At 41.9% G+C, this 15,076-nt stretch overlaps 1 protein-coding gene across 2 annotated transcripts in view; it reads right to left on the minus strand.

Moving 5' to 3' along the window:
• The window catches only part of EVC2 (EvC ciliary complex subunit 2), a 1,020,434-nt gene that overhangs the window by 609,766 nt on the left and 395,592 nt on the right, over positions 1–15,076 (minus strand). For both annotated transcript variants that reach the window (XM_069631972.1, XM_069631971.1), the window contains exons 13-14: positions 12,316–12,475; positions 2,572–3,032 (exon numbers count right to left, since the gene is read on the minus strand). In XM_069631972.1, coding sequence (XP_069488073.1) covers positions 2,572–3,032; positions 12,316–12,475 — 621 coding nt within the window. The remainder of the gene's footprint in view (positions 1–2,571; positions 3,033–12,315; positions 12,476–15,076) is intronic.

Raw genomic sequence — 15,076 nt, forward strand, 5'->3', positions numbered from 1 at the left:
TTGGATATCTTCAGAGGGAGAAGTGCTATGATGTTGTAAGTGGTGTTGGATTGTTTGCTTGGCTTTCGGAATGTACTGTGTTGTTGGAGCGTGAGGGATGACATACGGGTGTTCTTGGATCAGCTGTTGGAGACTGTATGCCTGCCGGGTGGGATGCTGCCAGCGCTTTCCTTCACTTTACTTACCTAGGTAGCATGTGACAATAAACATACGTGTACTCACTTGTTATGGGACCTACCAGCTACCATCTTTACAGTTTTCTCTCGAAGACTGGGAAAGCGACTGTGGTTGTCTAGGTTCACCTGCCTCAACATGGAAGAACATTTTGCTACATGGGAGGATGGGAAACCTCATTAGTTAAGTCATAGAAACTTTTGTTCATTGCACTGAAGTCAATGAACTGTCAATACAATAAAAACATGTAGATGAATGGGCGGGTTGACACAGTTTTAGATTGATTGGGAATGGAGTGCTGTTAATTTCTGCGTTCACGCTGCAGGGCTGCTATTAAACGTTTACGTAAAATCTTTTAAACCTATGTTCATTCTAACACTTTTGATTTATAGTCATCAATGCAATTTAGCAAACAGAAAAAAGCATTTGAATTGGACATAAACCATTTACTTGATTCATGTCCTAATCTCTGGCAGGACATGGGCATGCACACAAGGTAAGACATATGCCCTTTCTAAATAAAATAAAAAACAGCCTTGTTTGGTTTGCGCACCTGGAGGCTGACTATTGGAATGGAGCTATGCGAATTGTGCATCTCAGACAGAATGTATTATCCACAAAACATTCACGAGTAGCACACATAAGCTCCACATATTTGGTAGCACACGCGCCTCACTCAAACTCAACCAACCATCTTGAATCATAACTCATTGGCAAAGAGTACCCTCAAGCAATCCTCAACACACCCGCCCCCTGGAACTTGATCCCAGTTTCGGATCAGAAAGCCCCCATAATTCTTCAATTTCACCAATCTCTCAAACCATGTCTTTTTCAACAACCCCCTGACCAAGGACTCATCTCAATGTATGCAGACACAGATGCATAGACTGCAACTCACAGTACTGCGCTACTGTTAAAATATGCCTGCCCAAACGACTGCTAACCACACACTGTGCATCGCTCCACTGCTCTCGAGGAAGGTCTACATTTTGAATAATAAAATAACACTATATTAAATACTCTAAAAGGACCCTTGAATACTGATAAAACTACACCCTTGCAATTGGGAGGAGCCTTGTTTCACAGGACCTCCAATACCAGCCTGTTTAACTGTATTCTTGTATAACCGAGAAGCCTGCTGAAGTGCTCAAGAGTGCAGACTAATTACACCCTGTGCTAATATAATACTTAAGGACCTTCAACTACAGATAGTAGAAGTTCATCTTTAAGTGTCAGACATGAGCCTTTTCCACAGTGACCAAAGTTGGCACGGCTCCTTTTTGAAGTTGCACACTTTTCTTTTGGGGTGTGCCAGCTGACCGTCTCCATAAAAGACAAAGACATGGTGTTCTGCTATATCACATTCCTCACTTCAACATAGTCCTCTTCTTTTGCCTGTCGCATAGAGTGGGGAAGAGATAAACTGCATGTAAGAAAATGATTCCCATCCTTCTTCTACCTGGCAGATATTCCTGGGCTTACACCAATAATCAGAACCAGTCTGTGATAATAAACTGCTCCCCTATTATTGATGAATGTGTACTGTTAAATAGGTTTGGTCTTAATTTTTCAATAAATTAGTATCTAAATTCATGTTTATATGGGATTCTTACTCTTTTTATGATAGTTTATTAAAATGTTAAACTATAAGACTGTAAAACATGTTCTAATTCACACGATTATGTATGTACATCAAACAGTGCTTCCTTTCAGAGGCTCATAGTAATTGGGCGTATGCAGCCATCTGCATTAGGACGTCCACCCTTAATCCTGGATGAATCCGTCTCCCACTTTAGTTGAGGAAACAAAATAGGTAAAACATATCTTAGATGAACTATGGAACTATACATTAGACAATTTAAACAATTAGTAAATTGCTTCCTGAAGATACAGAAAAAAATAGCAATTTGAAAAGTAAAACAATCCAATGTTCAGTTTTCTTGTGCTCATTTTCTTAAAGTATACTAGCAAGATACCGTAGAGCAGATGTTGGGGCGGGGGGAGGCGAGAGTTGCTGTGCTGCTGCATACTGGGACTTACTGTGCTCTCTCCCCACCTGTTGCCTCACCCCGGTGTGGTGTAGTTCATTGTGGTGCAAATGTGCCAGAAACCATGCATTCTTGGGTTGAGGACGGGTCCTTCTACGACCACATTGATGTTTTGCCGATTTCAGGCAACCTTCGCATGTGTGAAGGTGCTGAAATCTGGGCAAAGGGTTGGGGTGTCCATAAGCCATGTAGTCAGTAATGTCCGGAGGGTCCTAACAGGTAACGATGCACAATTTGGTGCGATTTGTTGAAACAATGTGGAATTGTATAAGGAACAATGCTTCACCCAGCCACAAACCCACACATTTTCACTTTTATAAATATAGATAAAATATTGTAATGCACCTACTGAAAGACCAACTGCTCCCAGCTTCTCAAACTTTTTTGCTCCTTCAGGTTAAGCCAAAGGTCTTCTCCCAGTTTCTGCTTGGTATTCTGTAGTAAAACTTTAGCATTGCCATTCTTCTCGTATTCCTCGTTCTCAAGCTGTTGTGTACAGAGTGCAAGCTCCTGTTTATGCTCCTCCAGCGCCTGCTGCAGGAGAATTCGTGGCACAGGCACCTTTAACAAAGCCTGCATAATGACCACATGCTGAATACTCCTTAAGTTGTTGGTGGCTTTGTCTGTCAAGCTGCACTTGAGCATTGTAAATTCCTCTGTAGCTTCACCATCAAGTTTTTCAGCAAGATCTTCAAATTCCTGGCTGTGATCAGTGAATAGTTTTCGCCAAAAGTTCAAATAATGGGCAACGTCTTTTGCAGTTTTAAATGTGTCATCTACTGATACCAGCTCCTTTCTTTGTTCTTTCAGCTGATAAGTTTAAATGAAAAAGAGAGAAAGTAAAATAAAGTTGGCACACTGAAAATGATTATACTGCTTCATACGATATAATTTACCTCACATTGTAGCAAAATTGTCAATCCCATTTTTTATTTACTATCACAACCGGTTGGAAACTGCAATGGCTACAAGTATAGGCCACATAACAAAAGAGACATGGATGGAAGGATTAGAATTAGTCATTGCAACTGGTCTGTGTGGCCTACTGATCGATCCATCAGACTTCTGTTAAATCTTCAATGTTGTGAAATTATCCTAAGTGCCGCATTAATTCACATAGAATGTTTCAGAGTTTGCTGTGCCTCAGATCCCAATAGACACCTCATTGGTGTTTCCTCGTGAAGCTGAAGTATGCTGGGTTGTCTGTGGTTTCTGCCACTCTTCTAGATGATACGAAGCGCTATGGTCCTCAATTCCCACCACAACCTAATCATTAATTTGGACAATTGAGCATTGTCCCATGGGATTCTCCAAACAGGCAGCAGAACGTGTAAAACAAGCCGACCTCGTTTAATTCAGCATACCAACGTTCCTTGTGATCTAAAACCCCACTTTTCATTTGTGATGCTGTTTCATTGTGAATGTGTATTCTGCTGTGCAGCACCACAACATCATTTTGGGACAGGGTCTAGCACTTTATAAGAAACATTACATCTGTGTCATACCATGGGCAAATACCCATTAACCCGCCACCCCCTACAAACACTGGAAAGTGTAGTCACCTCTCCCCAGAGGGGCATCTTTCCTTGAGAAGCTAGGGAGGTGAGCCCACTACGCAACATTCCCACTAGGGTTGTCGATAAGTGGGACCTTGTAGGGAGAGATTCCCCTCTTGGGAACAAGGACTCCCTTTCCGCAGAGCAACTCCCCAAGGCCCTTTTTCTCTTGGTACAACAGTAACACCACGACTTAAGACTCAGCTGATCAAGCTACTTTTTGCTACTATAATACAAGTTCCGCAATTCATTCTGATAAAAGGGAGAGGGAGAGAGGGAGGAGGAAGAGGAGGAGGAAGGGGAGGAAGGGGAGGAAGGGGAGGAGGAGAAAGAGGAGGGGAAGGAGCAATTAATAACGATTGCTCAGTGGTTGGAAACCAACAATACTGTGATGAGGAGGAATGAGCAAGTAGTGAAGAGTGCCCAACTAGAAGCGAAAGAGGACTATAGTTCTCCACTAGGGAGGACCTAGCGATGTAACAAAAAGGAAATAAGGACTACTGTCAGAGATGTGAAACCCCAGAGTTTTGAATCAGCAGCATGGTGAAAGATGAGAGACCAGGAGATCCTCCAAAGGGAGGAAGCAACCAGCTTATGTGTGCGAGAGGCACCAAAGAAGCTAAAGGAAGACATAAGCAGGAGAAGAGAACCACGAGGGAGAAAACCAGTCATGAGCGGTGGCGTGACCCAGGAAAGGTGGACGATGCAGTCCAGCTAAGACGCTGAGGGTGCTGTAACGCTAGCCCTGCAGAACCACAGAGAAAAAGCAGGGTGACACGAAGTGCAAGTGGAAGCCATCCTTTACAAACAATGCGAGATCCCTAGCTTGCAGGCAGTCCCTGTGATGTCGACCTTTGAGATGCAAGGTAAGGGGAAGGTGGGAGACTTGGGAGGGTATGCAGGAATAACGAGTACCTGCATCATACTCGTCCCAGTGTATGGTCATAAACGTAGGAGAGTGAAACAGATCACGGGACTACTTGTCCCTGTGACACAAGAAAGAACCAAAATAGTAAAATACATCACGGGACTCACCCTACTCGTCCCAGTGATCCAAGAAAGAGCAAAGAGTGAAATATAGTACAGGACTAATCGTACTCCTCCTGATAATGATGAAATAAAGCAAAAGACTAAAAATCAACTAGGGAAGCATCCTACTAGTCCCGGTATTACAAGAAAAGGATGAAGAGTGAGACTTCTTAGAAAGCCTATCTTACTCATTTCAGAGATACAAGAGAATCAGTGCAGTGAGGGCTAAGAACCACAGGATTGCAGCGAACAGGAATTGCATATAGTGGAACTATATTGCCCTAGAGATATCAGAAAAGCAGAGACTTTGAGACACTTGAGAAAAAAAGAAAAGAAATCTCAGGCCAAGAGAGCGAAGGAGGAGAAGGCTACAAAGCCGAGAAAGAGGGAAATCAAAATATGTTGAAAAATCTCCTAGGCGAACTGAACAAGCTAATACAAGAAATTAAAACTATTTCAGAATCTTATATGGAGGCTGGCAAGACTTTCCAGGAAAGGGACCATTCTCCTGGTCTTTGTTATTTTATCTTAGTGGTAGGGTCAGTGTGGCTTAGTTTTGGACAGAGGACAGCCATATTGCTTTGGACTTCACAACAGACAACAAGCACCCTAGTTAGTTGCGTTAGGTACGGACATGGGTAGAATACAGTTAGTGAGGCCTTTTCACATATTTAAATAAAATACCTATGCAAATGCCACCAATTGGTATTGCCCTCTATCTGGTATTTGTCAAAAAAAATAACACAGAGTGGTTGTGGAATGCCAAATGCAAGGTAAATAGTGTATTGCAATAGACTGGGAAAAAAAAAACAAAAAAAAACCTCTCACTCCAGAATTCTCCAACGTTTGAAAGGCAAACAGGAGTTTATATAGTAAAAATGAGTAATTGTGATGTCACAGTTATGAAAACCTATTGCTCCTGGTAATTGTCACCCTCTACTAGGCTACATATGGAATCCTATGTGTGTACAACTATGGATTGAACAATTGTTATCTAAAATCCCACCCATGGACCTTCACCTGAAAAGTGCCACCTCATCATATCTGGAAATTAATTGGTAGGCCCTAAATTACTTCTGCGGTGAAAGAAAGACATGTGCTCATCAGGTACAATGCGGTTACACTATCCATGAACTGGCTGCACAATGACATGTTTATACAGGTAGGTGAGAGAGAGACAAGTGTGTCGCCTTATTTTAATTAAATCAAATAGCCCATGTTATCTCCCATGCCATGAGTCGCTTAGGCTCAAGGACATGTTTGCAATCTGTGATCGCCATCCGGCTCTTGACATATTTATGAATAATTATTTTGTGAGTCATCCTGCTTTTACCCTGCTAAGATTTAATCGCTGTAATCAATTGTTTTTTTCTTTTAGTCGCTTCTTGCTCTATCACATCTAGCCGGTTTGCAGAAACATTGATCTGCCAACTGCTTCTGATTTCCTTGAATGTTATACATTTGAAACGGTTTGCTGTGTCCTTGTAACTGAATTTATGTGACAACTGACTACACACAGTATCTTGTATCGAAATGTGCACTCCCTGCAAAGTCTTGGCCTTGACATTCCTTGAGATAGCTACCATCTAGACAGCTACAGCATTTTCTCCGATTTGTTTAAGCATGCTTAACTGGACTTTTCTTAAAGCAGCAAGCTGAACTCTCTGCTGGTGCAATTTTAAAATGGCACCTTATGTTTCATCTGCCAGAACAGATTTGCGCTGCATTTATTTGATGCCTACTGAGAACCTGGTGCATGCTTGGCACATAACATTTCTACGTATAGGTAAGATGCATCCTCATCCCTACCTATAGAAATACTGCCCTACTAGTGTTGTGAGTCCTTCATTCTTGGTACATGCTTACCTGCCACCTAGTCTATTCAATTTAAAAAGACACACTAATTGTCAAAGCTAATGCCTCCTTTGTCCCTACTTGTGTAGCAAAACTAACTATTCTTTGTGCCCGCTGCATTTCCAGGAGGATTTAAAGTGCAGTTTCAAATGGGTCCTTTCCGATTTTGTAATTCCGTTTTTTCTGGGGAAGACAGGGGGGCACCTGCTCTCTAGCCAACAATTGCCCCACTACATCTCCTTTTTCTGACCTACCACAAAAGACTCCAACCGATCATCACAGGGAGCACCTTTAGGGAAAAAGAGAGTTAGCATCTTAGGTAAATGAACTGTGAGTTCTTCATACTGATTAAAGGACATGGCAGAGTCGATCAATTTTCCGAAACCATACAATATGGGTCCAACTTCCAAGTCAACGTCTGTTGCAGGCTGTCAACAGAAAGACCAGTCTTGCTCAAATGTCATTGATGAGCAAGACAAGTTCAGGAAACTACAGCAGGGTAGGCCTCAAACCTGATCCACATTGGCTAAAGGAAACTCCTCGGACTCAACACATTTTGTGATGAAACCTTCATTATTTAAAGAGATTATCCTAAACTAAAGCCTTAGGGCCTTCTGAAAAAGAAGCAGCAGCCCTAGACAGTCACCTAAAAGTGAAGTAATCCAATACCCTCTATCATAAACTTAGAATATGGGCCAGGAATTTGAGAACCATAGAGAACAGGCAAAAGTTGGAAAATGATTACCTGGGCAGTGAGGCATTGGCATGCGTCAACAGACTGTATAAGGAGGCATCCAACAGGTAAATGAATGTCAGAAAGTACCCTGGAGAGAACAGCAGGATGACCTGGCATGAGACATGAGGAGTGTCTATTTAGTGTACTGCAATAGAGCACTTTCTTGTGGTGCCGATGAACTCAGCGGGTGGCATTCCGATTAGCGAGCCACGTTAGACCAGATGCGCGGCTAATCGTGAGCAAGTGGATCAAGTGAACCATGTCACATGACAGACGTGAATATCCACGTCACTAAGAACTTCCGCCACAGATGTAGATAAGATCACAGACGCTGGACCGTAGATGTGTACCAGACGTATCGGCAACAACTGAGGTCTAACGGGTTGCAAGACGGCTAACAAATCGGTATACAAATCGGTAAGTGTCTCTCCTTGTGTTGTGAGCTTGTGGCAACAGTATCAGTGTTGTCACGCTAGGTATTCAACACGGTTGCTCACAGTATATGCAACGTTTTTGCACTTCTGTCTTTCAGATGCGAGTTATTTGACAGACAGCTACACTTGCAGGCTCGCACTAGGACGTTGTGAATGTTTTGCTGGGAGCGTGATATGTATATTTTGGAACACGCCTACAAAATCCCACCTAAGGTACTTGTTCAAGCACTTAGAACTTGATATCAAGATGTACAGACACACTGGACTTAACTCTAATTTATAAGGGTGGCCATGAGTCGAGCATTTATGGCATTTTTGGTTGTTATTGTACGTTGGCACATGTGGGTAGGTAACTAATATTTTAAGCACCTTGTTGCTTTTTGTCGGTTCCACTCGGGATTTCTAATTCCGTATGCTACTCACACTATGGTAGCTCCATGTTATTGAGAGTGGCATACTTATTCAGTGCTTTCTTTTTGTTCCTCTCTTGCTTTTAACAGTGTGACTTTTGTCTATTGATAAGACGCTCCCCCGTTACCGAGTTCCAGACTTCTTGAGAATTCTTGGAAAGTATGTTAAGTGTACATAGGTAAATGTCAGCCTACTAAGATGAACAGGATGCATAAATAGAGTACATTCTCATCACTGTTCCCATTTTGTTCACTCCTATTCTTTCTCCCTTCTTCTAGTGTTACTCTGAGATGGGTCTGGAAAGGGAATCTTGAACCACACTCCAGATTTGGTACACACCTATGGGTGTACGACGTTTCAACACCATTAGAGTTGAATATATGTTGACAGGGCACTAATGGTCCCCTGAAGAAGTTCATGGCAATAAGTTTGATGAAAACAATGAATGAAACATGTTGTTTTAGTGAGGTACCACTAGTTAGATTGGTACCAAATATTAACATATTTAGTTGATGTGTTCACCCTGGTAGCTTTAATAAGGGTAGATAGATATAACTTAGATTAAACCACTAATATAAACCTGGGACTATTTCCTGAAGTAAGGACCCCCCTCGTGCTACAAACCATTGCGTTGCTTTGAACATTGTTTTGACTTTTCCTTTACAAATATGATTTATAGATTTGTATAGGCAGGGCGTTTTTTATGGTGTTTTAGGGTATATTGTATTAGGCATTGTTTCAATATTTTTCGTACCGTTGTTTTTAGAAATGTGCTCTAGGTTTTAGACATTTTTTATTCTGATGTATATTTTTTTTATATGTATCAAATGATTGTGATTTGTTAATAAAACTGATTTATATTATGCTTTAACCCTGACTCGGTACCTATTTGGTCCATGGCCGAGCGGCTAGGTGATCTGCTCCCCACCGTCTTCCCCCATTCTATCAATTGGCCAACCTCCCCTGTTAGCTCCCAACTCCTTTTTTCTTTTGCTTCTCTCACTGTGTTCTTCCCTCTATAATTGTAAAGTAGTCAGTTGCTTCTCGAAGCTAGGTCCGCGCTTGAATAAATACCATAATAATAATAATAATATTAATAAGGGCAGTTTAAATAAAAACAAATATAGCAAGCTTTTGGCTTCATGGAGCAACTAATTGATAACAATGCTCCTACAAATGAAAAAGCTCAGGTACAGGTAAAGCATCCTCTAGCTAAGACCTAAAATGAGCAGAGGTCTGTATAGGCAATAAATAGCCAATCCGGTTATGCTAATCTTCAAGAACATTAAATGCTTTTCCTCTGTGTTGTGGGCAATTTTAGCAGATGTTCTAACTCGAGTTGAGGGAGGGCAATGTTGTATTTTTTCTGCAAATAAAATATGGGTCAGTGTTTAGCCATACATCATGGACACACTTTACCAAAACCTGGTTCTCTGGACTCACAAATCTTTTTGAGTAGAATTGACCTATTTTTTCAGGGTTTCCACAAATTCGAATATCAATTTAAATCTCTTTTTATATAGCCTAGAGGTCTATAAAAGGCCCAGCTCACGTTTTAGCCACATATTAAGTAGAATATATTATACATACATATAATGTGCGTACGTGTGTGTGTGCATGCATGTATATAGGTGCATATGTATAGATCTATATAGGAGTATATAATATATATGTGTCTGTATACATGTATATAGTTTATGATACTTTATACATGTATGTAATATAACCATATATCTTGGTGTGTCAGAAAGAGAGTACTGACACATACAAAGGTAGCGATAGATAGAGATGCAGAAGTGCAACAGAGGACAAGAGAACCGAAGGAGCTGAGAGGTAGGCAGGTCATGTTGATTTTCGAAAATATGAATCCGCCATTGGTTAAACAGCACAACGATGGAATTGGTCAGACTTCATTCATGAAAAGATCATGATACTGATAAGACAAAAAACATGACTTGGCCCATACCTTCTCCAAGACAGAGTATCCTTAGCAACAAACAGAATCTAATTATATAGTCCTTTAATGAGAGCAACTAGAGTTGGTTGAAAACAGTGTTGTCCTGAAAGAATAGAAAATGGTCCAGAGGGAAAAATAAAACGCTGGGTGATTTGAAAGATGAAAGGGTTCATAAATAAAAGAGGAGCTGAAGATGCTGGTGATGGAACTTTATCCCAAAAGAGCTTTCTCATTTGATTGAGTCAGCGCTTTCCAGAAGATGGCTAAGTAATGATGATGCGAATTAAGTATTATTGCTGGAAGCCAAGGGAAACACTGATTGCTAAGAGTCTGGAAGCCCATTTTAAGGACCTATGTAAGGGCTTCTCAGCAATCAGTAGTGCCCAAGGGGGTCTAGTGTAATACAATTATTAGCACCTGGCTGCTAGGCCATGTGCTAGCTATTGCAGACATACATTCAAACTGACTCCATTCTGTGATCTCCGCTGAGTGACCTGAAGGCACAAGTCCCTCTTAACTGTTTTGAGTGAAGCGGGCAAAAAACTTTCCATGAAGCAGATAAAACAGGCAAGAGCGAGGAGACAGAAAGAAGCAGGGAGATCAGCAGACACCAGGTGAGGTGTATCTAATCCTGCGAAGCAGCAGCATCCAGGGCTACACTGGTGAATATTGCCTGGAGGCCGTGGGTCCCAGGATTCCATGTTTCAGTCAATGGTGCTAATGATTTATATGGCAATTTATTCCAACACTGTTGCTATTTCACAGTGCTGTAAATAATGGATACCGCTTACTAAAGTTATCAACTTAAATAAATTAAAGGCGTGATTGCCCTGTAACAGTCAAACCTGTGAACACAGCAGTCAGACGAGAGTGCTTCATTCATGCAAGGAACTGGAAGCTGGTCACGAGGTGGCAAGCAGATGGGCAAGGGTGTTTTAACCAGAAGGCACTTCAGATAGTTAGCAAGGAACTGCACAAGATTAAGCCAATCAAAATCAGTGATTTGCAAGTGAGAGGAAAAATCGATACGTTGATGCCTAGGTGATCTGCCAGAGGTATTGGAAGGAGGAGGGCCTACAAAAGGAGTGGGGCACAGAAGGACTGTCTTAGATGCTAGAGGTCTAAGAAGGGTGCAAATGCCTCTCAATATCTAGGCACAATTGGGAGCGTAGCTCAGATCAGTCAGGCTAATAACGTCTAAGCTGCAGGTGAGAGATCGGTAGTACTTCGCACCAACGGAAGCACACATTAGGGATCAAAATCAATGGAAGTGATTTAACTCCTGTGTAAAGCCTAGAGTATCCCGTTTAGCTCGACACCAGCAGATACGCGTGGCTACTTTTGATTTCCACACCAGACTAGCTTAATGAATGGCATGTGTATTGGATATCAGCTATGTGCATTTGCAGATGTACAGAAAGAACCATTAACCTCACTTTTAGAAGACATTTAAAGCATAATGTGCCCTATAAAATGGAGGAACAAGTTATACATCGCGTCTCAGGTGGAAGTTTAATTTGTGTAATTCCAAATTCCAGGTCTTTGTCCATGTGTAACTTTTCATACCTAGGAGCCACTTTTAACTCTCTCTTATCAAACACTTATTTTGATCCCTGAATTGCATTTCCCTTTTCAGTTTTGGCTATTAGGTGACACTAAAAACACTGCCTATAAGGCAAGACAGGGGATGTGAAAATAGGAGAGAAATGACATGTGGTGAGGGACAAGGCTTGTCAGTGTTTGGTTAGTTGCCCACCCATTGAGCACCCAGGCCATGCTAGTCCCTATGGCCTTTCACACCAGCTACCAACCACTCCCCACCCAAACATATGCCCCTTGGACATCTTTGAGGAAACGCTGTCAAGAAGCAGTAACATCAACCTTTGATTTTTGAAGGGCATGCTAGTTGTATTTCAAAGCAGTGTTATGCGAATTATTTGCAATTAATTGCAATTCGATGGTCCAGGTTGTCATTGTTTAAAGGGCTATGTTCTCCCGATGCTGACTGGTCACCTTTTGACAACCCCTTTACAACCATAGCACACAAACCTCAGTGCCTGCTGGTTACATAAAGCACAGCGTTCTAATGTTTAGATTGAAAGCCATGGCACAACACCTTTTGCTGCAGTTGACGGCTTCTGTTGGCAACCAGTTTCTGGTGGAGTTTTCTCTTCTCGTTTTTTAAAGCGTTGTCCAACTTTTGTTTCACAGAGTGAACTTCGGTCTGTGCTTGATCTAGCAGAGCTTCCGACTGATGTTCAGTCACATGACCAGTACTACAGAAACAATCACATAAATACACATTTTAGGCATTTGATGGTTTTTAGAAATGGTGATGTGCAATTATGTCAATGTTTAGTTTCATCTATGGTGACCACATCGACCAGATCACGTTACCCGTGTTGGTAAATGAACAGGTACTTGCTTCATCCAGGCCCAAGGACAACAGCTGCAAGACGACTGAACCCAATTGTCTTTTCTAAGGTATTCACTTGTGTGCTTTTTCTATTTACATTTATAAGGCAGGTGCGGCACCTTATTTTCCAGGTTCCCCTTTGTACCGGTAGAAGGTGGAAATGGCACCAGGCATAGAACACAAAAGGATAAGTTACTCACCAGTAAGAAACTTACCAATATATTTGCTATAGGCAAGAATCCATCAGGGGTTTGAGAGAAATTGCATGACTTTCTGGTGGAACCAGAAACTATTCATAGAACGTTCAGGTACTTGTAAGGTTAGGTCATGTGGACATCGTCCTCCCTCCCCCACCACACACATTCCATTAAGGAAAATCAGTCGGTTCCATTTTGACCCCAGATGAGCCAGGGATGGTTGTAGTGTCCGCAATAGATAATATTCCATGAGATAAACTTATAAATGAGCTGTTAAGTCTTACACTGTCCATACTCATCAGAAAAGACTGGTCAACCAATAGGAAATCTGCATAGCATGAACTATAAACTTTATCAGATCTAGATGCTTTATTTGAGCAACAAACACAATCCTGCAAGACAGTTAGAAAAATGTTGATTTTCTTACTCCAATTGCCAGGCCATTGGTAATAGGTTAATGGTAAGGACCACTGCCCTCCTGTTGCAAATGATGACCTTCAATATTTTAAGCAAACAATTAAGTAGCACTGAAATCTACAGAAAAGTATTAGGGGTAGAGAGGACAACATGGGTTCCTTGAAAGTGCAGTATCACAAGTGGCTATGACTGATGCAAGGGTACACAGAAATTATATCACACAGGTTATTCATTTTTCTCAACAGGGATGAGTAGGAGTATGGCCTTTGGAGATGTGTAGTTCAAGAAGCACAGGTATCTCAAGGTCATGTGTGAAACACAGTCTGTGAGGCTGTCGTAATCTAAAGCGCTCGAAGGCAAAATGACATCCCTCAGTCTAATTTGAAAGGACTGGTGTTCCAAAGTAGTTTTTTAAACACAAAACAAGGTTTGCAAACATCAGCCCAGGATGATTATCAGCCAAAAGCAGAGTCACAGATTGTGAAGTGCCCCATAACACCTCTTTCCAAGATATTCTGATGTGGAGTGTGTTAGGCAAGATTGTATGCAGTACCCTTTGGGTGCACTACAAGAACCCTGACCTCCTGGCAATAGGAACCCAAGGTTTGGTAGAAGTCTGTACTACACAGGTTTGTAGCGTGTTGAGCAGCCAGGGTTAGCTCAAGAGGGGTCAATGTGAGCTGTATGGGAGTTACACAGAGATTCACAGTGACAACTATTCAAAAAAACTCTTATACACAAGGTTTCTTGATTAAGCAATTATTATTTGTCAGTTAGAGTAAGCCTTCTTCAGAAGGGGCAATCTAATAGGAACACTCAAATACACTTCAAAACTACAAACTCTTAATATTTTTAAAATCAGCAAGTATCCGTTTGGGATGGCCCACAGACACTACCTACACCCTCAGGTGACTTCAATAGTAAGGGTGCTGCAGAATATATCACTGTTGCATTTAGAATCAGGTTTAGGAATATGTCAAAGGAAAAAGGTTATTTAGAACACCACAAGAGATCACACAAATATTCTGAAGCAGGTAAGTACTTTTGGTAACCCCCAATGTAAAGTTAGTTAACCCCTTCTTGGAAGGAAGGCACAACGCCTACACAGCAGAGAAAAGAGTCATTCAGGGAGCCAGGCAATCCAATGTTAAGTTAGCAAAAGTTGAGGTGAACTGAAGCACTTCTAGCAGGTAAGTAAAAGTCTTGCACAATGTTTTAGAAGTCTTTGTAGAATAGAAGAAAATAAAAGTAGGGCCACAAGCTGATTAGGCTTGTGAGGTAAAGAAGCTGTTAGCAACTCTACAGAGGCAACCGAGACAAGTCTCCAACGAGGACAAGCAAGGTGGCACAACAAGAGGAAAGTTCGCTCAGACTTTACAGTACCTTTAGGTTGAAGAAAAGTGCAGCAAATGACTTCTGTTCCTGTGCAGCTCTGCAGATCATGGTGTTCCTGGGCCTCAGTCGTGGGGACAAGAGGGATGACATCTGGCGACTCCTGCACTACAATGGTACCACTAGCAACCGGCAATTTTCAAACGAGTGGCACTTCGGTGTTTCAGCTCCTCGCATCTACCGCAAATAGCAACACTGCAGCTCCTGGCTGTCGAGATGGACTTTCCTTGCATCTGGGGTTCCGCACTCTGTTGAGGGGACTCAGGCTCATTCAGTCTTGCTTCCTGGGAGGCCGGAGGATCTTCCTGGAGCTCTTGGCCAGCTTAAAAGCAACACATGATCTGGTGTTCCTCTCCCTGGCTATTCGGTTCCAGCAGCAACTGCAGTGAAATTTCAACCAGCTCCGAGAGGATGTCCAGGTGGCTTAATTTGGAGTTTATTGGTCCCACCAACTC

Source organism: Ambystoma mexicanum, chromosome 6q (assembly GCF_040938575.1).
Source record: "Ambystoma mexicanum isolate Mex_15411 chromosome 6q, UKY_AmexF1_1, whole genome shotgun sequence".
Taxonomy (NCBI): Eukaryota; Metazoa; Chordata; class Amphibia; order Caudata; family Ambystomatidae; genus Ambystoma; species Ambystoma mexicanum.